An 8668-nucleotide genomic window follows, 5' to 3' on the forward strand; every position below is an offset into this window, starting at 1 on the left:
GTTTTCATTGACCAACTTCTATAACAGAAAATAACTTTTGCTCTAAACAAAACACGCCATTTAATGGGAGGGCTTGCTGTTTCTTCCAGTCTGCAACATTTATTAGAACTAATATTCTAAACAAAAAATTGTTTTTGCAATAGTGAGGTTTAGTAAGTTTCAAGCTTTTTTCTTTTATTTGATCAGAGCAGATATTTTATCATCAGCATGCAACAGCAAATAAAATTGATCTACCAGTTGTACTGGTGTTCACTATTGTTTGGCATCTTATTGAAATTTATCTGGTGGTAAAAAGAATTAAACTTTCATTTTTAAATAGCATTAGTTTATTTTACAGAACAGCTTATTTTAATGAGCAGGAAGGTACACACTGGAGCCTGCTAGTAAAGTAAAGTCAAGGACAAGGCAGACATGAATAGTGACAGGGACACCAGTCTAACACAGGACACATGCACTCACAAAACTACCGTAGCTCATACTAGATCAGTTTTAATTTGAAAAAATAAATGGCCCCATATCATTTGGAGAAACCGGAGAAAATCCACATAAAAACAGAGTGATCTTAAATTCCATAAAAAATGTGAACACAGACATCTAGAGCTAAAGCAAAATAATAAGCCACACTCTCAAACAGCAAGTGAGCAAAGAAAAAAAAGTCTAAACAAAGAATGTAGAGTAGGTGTGGGTGTAACCTGCCTGTCTGAAGAAAAGTGACTCAATTAAACCCGTAACCTGAACACAGTAAAAATCATTAAAGGTTACTATGGGATGTCTCCTTTTGAAGACATTTCTCATTTTTAGTACTTTCAGGTTATGTTTTCTTGAATGTTTCCTTAGAAAGCAGTGCATTTTTGATAGGCAGTCACTGGTGTCATTCATAAAAGCATCAATGAATATGTTTTACTCACACTGGGTGAATGACCATCACAAATGACTTGCATCATAGAATGTGAGCTTTTGCCAAAACCAAGGAAAGTAAACATGGCAAGCCTAATGGTTAAGGCCTTAATGTTTGTCAGCTGAAGCCCTACCACTGCATCAATAGCCTGTTTATTTCAAACAGGGTATGTCACTGAAACTGTCAGTAGTAGAAATATGTAAAGAAAAAGCAAAAAAAAAAAAAAAAAAATTTATATATATCTCTCTATATAAAAGAAAATCCTGGAATGGAAAGCAAATGCAAGGCTATGATACATGATAATCTCAAAAGACATTTTAAAGACCCACGAGACCAAGAAGACTTGCCACGGTGCATCTCACGGGGACCATAAACATCAGACTTGGTGCCAAGAGATTGTCCCAGGGCCATAGCAAAAAGGACAGCGGCTGTACAGGCTTTAAAGAGATCGAAGGACAGCACGACAGCAGCTACCCCAACTGAATGCGAGCAACGTTATACATCCTGCAAGAAAGAATTTAACCACGCCCGGGGCCAGAAACAAAAGACAGGTATTGCTTTTACAACATCACGCGAGACCAGGCAGTGAGCCATCATTTAAAACAAGTCAACAGACCTCGAAGCTAGCAGTTGTTGGATTGCTTTTGGCAGGCAAGCATCATGGGCTCTGAGCTCTTAAAACAACGACATGTGACAGGCAGAAGAGGCAGCTAGCAAGCAGCAAAAAGACAGCAAATGATCCAAAGGCATATCCTTAGTGTACGTTCAGCCGCAACACCCTTCACAACACGAGCACTATTATACGTCTTGGAAGAAAGAGATGTAACCTCACGCGGGGCAGGAAATAAAGAAACAAGTATTGTTTTTACAAAAGTTTTTAAAGTATAAGTGAAAATAATGCATATGTAAACAATTCACAAGAAAATAACAATCTCTTTAAATTGTAGATTGCCTGCCTATGGTAAAGTCATCCCTGATGAATGAGGACATGGGAATGAGGGGTCCTTTCATCGGATTAGCGCTATTTCAGATGGGGAATGGCAAAATGGGGGAGGCAGCTTGATGAATGAGGTCTCCAGGACTTAAAACAAATCCAAATCATATTATGTGATATCATCTAATGTGAAATTCTACTCCATACTTCTAGAATTTTTATTTTTATACTGTAGTGAGGATTTATTCAGTATGTATTGTACTGTATTGTATTGACCCCCTTCTTTTTGACACCCACTGCACGTCCAACCTACCTGGAAAGGGGTCTCTCTTTCAACTGCCTTTCCCTAGGTTTCTTCCATTTTTTTTCCCTACAAAGGTTTATTTTTTGGGAGTTTTTTCTGGTCTCCTTAGAGGGTCAAGGCGGGGGCGGGGCTGTCAAGAGGCAGGGGCTGTTAAAGCCCATTGCGGCACTTCCTGTGTGATTTTGGGCTATACAAAAAATAAATTGTATTGTATATCCGGTAAACCAAACACAGGGGTTGGCGAGCGAAGCGAGCAGGGGGTGGAGCCCCCTAGTATATACTGTATATAAATACATGCAAACATACATATATGCCCACACACTGTCACAACAGTACAAATCGGAAGTTAAATTCTCGAGGAAGACAAAACTAAACCTAACAGGTTCATAGAAAAAGAAAACAAGTTACACAATTTGGTCAAAATGTAAACATTTAAAATCTGCTGTCACATTTGCCATTTTCCCTGCATGAAACTGTATAAACACCTCATCAGCAGTAGGTTATAAAAAAGATCGTCATTCTGAATTTCATAGAAAAGTGAAAAATTCATTCTTGATAAGTCAATTTGAAGTTCCATTAACAGAAGGAATTCACAGTTCAATGAGAAATTATTTAGAACAAATGTCAAACTTTTAAAGTCCCTCAGGAATGGAGTTCGAGGTCCTCCCTTTCGGCCAGTGGTTCAGAGTACTGCTTGTGAAGGGTGCCTTCAGTGACATATTTTATTGCAGCATATTCTAAAACAAAAGATCAACTACTTTCAAATAAATGTTACTGATTAATTAAATGCATAAAAAATAAAGTGTTGTGATTTTTTGCAAGGTTAAACACTGTTTTCCCCTAGTGCCTAAGACCATTAGTTCATTTTCCTTTTTTAAACGTGCTACTCCCTAGAAAAGGTGACTTTTTTATTTATTTCCATATAGTGCCAACTGAGGAAGAACATTAAAAGGGCTCCTGTTCTTTTTAGGTGGAGGGAATCCTGTTTTACCTTTTTTTTTTTAACTTTGTATTTCTATTTTTCCTCTTGTTTTCTCAGTTCTGATTGTCATGTAAATGGTTGTATTGGTTATGTTACTATTAGTTGTTTGATTGAGTAGTAAGCCATTGTAATGTTCTCCTTTTGAAAATAAAATAAACATTTACAAGAAAGAAAGAACGAGCTTCTTTGGTTTGACTTCCATTTGTGTACTCAAAAGCCGGGAACTTCTTAAATAAACATTTAAGACTGTCAAACAAAATCTTAATAAAGTAAACATTCCATTTATATTATATACACACACCCACATTTATTATTTACATGCATATGTATGAACTGTTTCTCAGTACATCCATTTTAAAAGAAAGAAATTACACTGAGAACTGATCGAAATAAAAATCTTTAGCCACAGGTGTCTGAATGACTAAGGCTGGAACTGGAGAATCACTGTCGACAATAAATAGGGCGCTTAATACCGGCAAAGCCAATTCCTAACAGTGGTTCTATTGACACATGACTTAAACAGTGATTAAATATCCTCAGAAATGTCAACACATTGTGTTCGGTATTTCAAATACTGTACTGAATGTTGACAGTCCTATGGATGCCCCAATTCTGTGGTTAACTTGGCAGCACCCAGAGCTTGTCACTGACATTTCTTTGCCATTAATTGTCTTTGTTTTTAATTTAGTGAACCCGAAAGTTCGTTTGGCGTAATACGTTCGAGAATCCCTAATGGGCAGCAATGGAAATTATGCCCCAAAAGTTCGATAATCGTACAGACATCTCATATATCACCACTTAACAATTGGAAAAAACTAAACGATGCCAGAAACTGTTTCCTTGCGGCTGTAATGGTCAACTTTTACGCACGTCAAATGAAACTAATGTACACATTTCCAATGTCCCTGCGCCCGCTTTTCTGATTCAAGCACCGTTCCAGCATCTCCAGTGTGGACAGGAAAGTGTCCGTGTTCATGAAGTAGTCCCGCACCGCGCTCTCGTCCGTACTTGCCTTTTTCCGCCGATATTTCCGGATGCTCTCCAAAAGCGCCCCTCTCATTTCTCGTGGTTTACCTGGGAGTCCATACGCTATAAAGAGTCCCACGCAGTCCTCCCCAATCAAGGAACAAAACTCCTCGAGTTTCTCAACTTTGCCCTTGTCGCGGAAGAGCGCGTCCTCGACGCTCGTTTGCGTCCGGTTGTTTGTGGCAGGAGGAAGAGCGGGCGGCTGCGCGTTCTCCTTCAGCGCCGAATCGGAGAGCTGCGTCGTCTGCACCGTGAACTGCAGCCTGACACTTTTATCCGGTCCAAAAAGCGTCCAGATCCAGTCGACCCCAAACAACAGAGACTGCTGCTTTGTCATCTTGCTTGTGGTGATGTGCTCCTCGACGCCCTTCTCGACACAGAAAGTGATGAAATTCACGAGAAAGATCTCGTTCAGAGTGTCCGTGCTGGGTTGAAGTTTACTCTGCGGGTCCTCGAAGCCCAGGTATTCTTTCAGTTTCTGCGCGGCGTAGGCGATACCCTGCCCGAATACATCACATAATGCGTCAGTTTTTCGCTCTTGTTGTACAGGCTCCCGATCTTGCACTTGTCCCATTCTAATCGCAAAACAGTTGAATCGATGTGTCAACACATCCAGCCGACGGACTACAGATCGAAGAGGCAGGTGGGTCAGATGCACCTGCGCGCGACGTCACCCCAGTCGAGGGCGTGGCCTCAGCCCGGCTAGTGCAGCCCGCCCACCACGCCTTTCAGCGTCGAGCGAACGTATCTCAAAGGAGAGCTCCCCTGACTTGTTTCTTTATGTAAGTCAACATTTCAAACATTTCTTTTCATTGTCATCTGAAAAACGCTACAAATTGGTCCTTTACACTTGACAGGTATTAAAGGTGTTTGATTCTGTGTCTTTACGGAGGTGCATTTTCAAAGTTAAAAGCCCAAAACAGGTGTGAGCAGGTGCTGAAAAAGGTAGGCGGAAAGTCGCTTATTTGCTGGAATTTGCAATTAAAAGTAGCAGTGCGCGTCATTCTTACCCTTTACACGACATGTTCTGCGTGTTGTAGGTGGCTTTTGTCTTTGGGTTGCTCATAGCTCAACATGACAAAAGTAAATGTGTTCCTGCAAAGTATCTCTCAAAATGACTATGGCGAGAGAAAGTCGTCTGTTTCATCCCAGACACCCGTGGAATTCACAGTACTCCTGTACTTAAATGTTAATCACAGGTCGGCAACACTAAACTCATAAAAATTGTTTTAACTATGAATAGTTCTTTTTAATTTGCATTCTTAAACACACAGCGTTTCCAACTCGTCACATTTAAGTGCAAAATGGACAATTTATTCAGGTATACAGTATTGTTTTTAATTTATTTAACATGAACATATTTATTCAAAAGTAATATTTTTAAATATATGTAAATTGAATTAAATATTAATTTGCCTAATTTTTGCCACATCTTAGCTTTTGTGATCCAAAACTTCATTTGCTGGTCCCTCGTTGGTAAACGTTTTCTGGTGTGTCCCAATGAATCGGCCAGCAATCTGTCTCTGGGACCTTCTTTCCATGTCCTTGATATCCTGATTGAATCATTCACCCTGCTCTTCACTCCCTGCGCCAAAAAAGGAATCCAAAAAGTAAACGTTGAGACTTGTGTTGTAACCCAGTTTCTTAAACTTAATACATTTTTTTTACAATTTGTTTATAATCTGTTTTTTATTGTTACCTAAAAACTTAGGAATTACCTCTCTGAATAATACCCAAGATTCAAAAAAGAAACAAATTCTGCATCAGACATCAGTTTTCAAATTTCAGGTCTGGCAAAAATACCCTCTTTCAATTTAGACTCACAAATCCAGAAACCTCCTGCACAAATACATAAAAGAGGCTTCATCTTTTGATATGACTTTGACAAACTGCTTCATTAAACAAAAGCTTAATATAAAACGCTGGTAGCAGCTCTTTAGCTGGGTCCACCAAGCCAAGTCTGATGATGCTTTTGTGATTAAGGTGTAGCGTTATTTCCTAGCTGTCCATTCCTTCTAAACCCAATAAAATTGTTGTCTCTGCTGTCCCACTTGCGGAGAATACATAGGAATTTTGTATGCCTTGATTGCTTACCAAGCAAGATACACTGAACTTTTGGGGCACCACATGGACCACTGGTGCTAGAAATTCTTTAAATTAGATTGTAATAGTAGAAAATATGAAATTCAAACAAATTGCCATTGAAATATTAATATTTAAATATAATGTGAAAACAAAGTAAAAACTACAACTGACAGCTAAAAATGTTTTGTGAAAAAATGTTATGTGATAGAGAAAACTGTTTTTCATTTTTGAATTCAGTGCTCAGAAATATATAAAAATCACATGAAATAATCCAGACAATTTTTTTTCAATGTATACTTGTATAATTTTTGTCTGATTCCTTTTAACTGCAGGTTAAGTAGACTGGTGATTTTAAATTAGCCCTAGTATGTTTGTGCACATGTATGTGCATGAGTGTGTTCTCCCTTGCAGTGGACTGGTCTCCTGCCCAGTGATTGTTTCTGCCTTGTGCCCTGTGCTTGCTGGGGTAGGCTCCAGCTTTCCTGCGACCCTGCACAGAATAAAACAGATTTGGAAGATGGATGGATGGATGAATTGATACAAATATTGCTATGTATTTGCATACCTACATACTGTAATCCAATTCGGGGTTCACTTCAAGGGCACACATTTGCTGACAGAATGCCAAATTTAAAGTTGCTAATGATAATAATACAAATGTTTTTAGGAGTAGGCAGTTCCAAAGAGACACAGAGAGAATGTGCAAATTGTACACAGATGGACAGACAGACTGAGGCTTGATTAATTTTATTTTCACTTTTCCGGTTTAGGTTTGCTGTGCTAGTAGACTGCGCTTCTCTTACCTCCAGTTCCTTTTTGAGGATTCATAGTCCAGTGGAGAGATGATAATGTCTGGTTCTTCTCCCAGGGTGGGTATATTTGTAGTAGATATCCAAGCCATCTCAAGTGAATCTGGTGAAGCAACAGCTCTATTCTGATGGCCACCCTAATTGTCAAATACCTGACTCCAGACATGGAGAGGCAGTACAGCAACCCCATACAAAAACCTAATGTCATCTGCATCTGTCTGCATTCTCATTCTTCACCAGGTCACAGTCCAAAGCTGGTGATATTTAATTTACACAGAGTATTTTCAAAACTAAAGATAATTAAATGTTTTGCAAAATATTCATACCATTGCATTGTGTTACTTTTGAACATATATACAGTGCATCCGGAAAGTATTCACAGCGCATCACTTTTTCCACATTTTGTTATGTTACAGCCTTATTCCAAAATGGATTAAATTCATTTTTTTCCTCAGAATTCTACACACAACACCCCATAATGACAACATGAAAAATGTTTACTTGAGGTTTTTGCAAATTTATTAAAAATAAAAAAAATGAGAAATCACATGTACATAAGTATTCATAGCCTTTGCTCAATACTTTGTCGATGCACCTTTGGCAGCAATTACAGCCTCAAATCTTTTTGAATATGATGCCACAAGCTTGGCACACCTATCCTTTGCCAGTTTCGCCCATTCCTCTTTGCAGCACCTCTCAAGCTCCATCAGGTTGGATGGGAAGCGTCGGTGCACAGCCATTTTAAGATCTCTCCAGAGATGTTCAATCGGATTCAAGTCTGGGCTCTGGCTGGGCCACTCAAGGACATTCACAGAGTTGTCCTGAAGCCACTCCTTTGATATCTTGGCTGTGTGCTTAGGGTCGTTGTCCTGCTGAAAGATGAACCGTCGCACCAGTCTGAGGTCAAGAGCGCTCTGGAGCAGGTTTTCATCCAGGATGTCTCTGTACATTGCTGCAGTCCTCATGTCCTTTATCCTGACTAGTCTCCCAGTTCCTGCCGCTGAAAAACATCCCCACAGCATGATGCTGCCACCACCATGCTTCACTGTAGGGGTGGTATTGGCCTGGTGGTGAGTGGTGCCTGGTTTCCTCCAAATGTGACGCCTGGCATTCACACCAAAGAGTTCAATCTTTGTCTCATCAGACCAGAGAATTTTCTTTCTCATGGTCTGAGAGTCCTTCAGGTGCCTTTTGACAAACTCCAGGCGGGCTGCCATGTGCCTTTTACTAAGGAGTGGCTTCCATCTGGCCACTCTACCATACAGGCCTGATTGGTGGATTGCTGCAGAGATGTTTGTCCTTCTGGAAGGTTCTCCTCTCTCCACAGAGGACCTGTGGAGCTCTGACAGAGTGACCATCGGGTTCTTGGTCACCTCCCTGACTAAGGCCCTTCTCCCCCAATCGCTCAGTTTAGATAGCCGGCCAGCTCTAGGAAGAGTCCTGGGGCCTCATGTATAACGCCGTGCGTAGAACTCACACTATAACATGGCGTAAGCACAAAAGCGGGAATGTGCGTACGCACAGAAAAATCCAGATGCAGGAATCTGTACGTATGCAAACTTTCACGTTCTTCCACTACATAAATCCCGATCAGCGTGAAAAGTAACGCACGTGCACGCGCTACTTCTGT

General features: G+C 40.2%; 1 protein-coding gene across 1 annotated transcript; it reads right to left on the reverse strand.

Moving 5' to 3' along the window:
• Nucleotides 1-2427: 2427 nt before the first annotated feature.
• LOC114662590 (rab15 effector protein-like) lies at nucleotides 2428-4918 on the reverse strand. The gene has a single exon (XM_028816151.2). The coding sequence runs from the start codon at nucleotides 4716-4718 to the stop codon at nucleotides 3990-3992; it is 729 nt and encodes a 242-aa protein (XP_028671984.1). The 5' UTR covers nucleotides 4719-4918; the 3' UTR covers nucleotides 2428-3989.
• Between the last annotated feature and the right edge of the window lie 3750 nt (nucleotides 4919-8668).

This window comes from Erpetoichthys calabaricus, chromosome 1 (assembly GCF_900747795.2).
Source record: "Erpetoichthys calabaricus chromosome 1, fErpCal1.3, whole genome shotgun sequence".
NCBI lineage: Eukaryota > Metazoa > Chordata > Cladistia > Polypteriformes > Polypteridae > Erpetoichthys > Erpetoichthys calabaricus.

What these genes read in the sequence shown, in the direction of transcription:
- LOC114662590 (XM_028816151.2), bottom strand. Translation starts at nt 4,718, where the DNA reads ATGGGACAAGTGCAAGATCGGGAGCCTGTACAACAAGAGCGAAAAACT.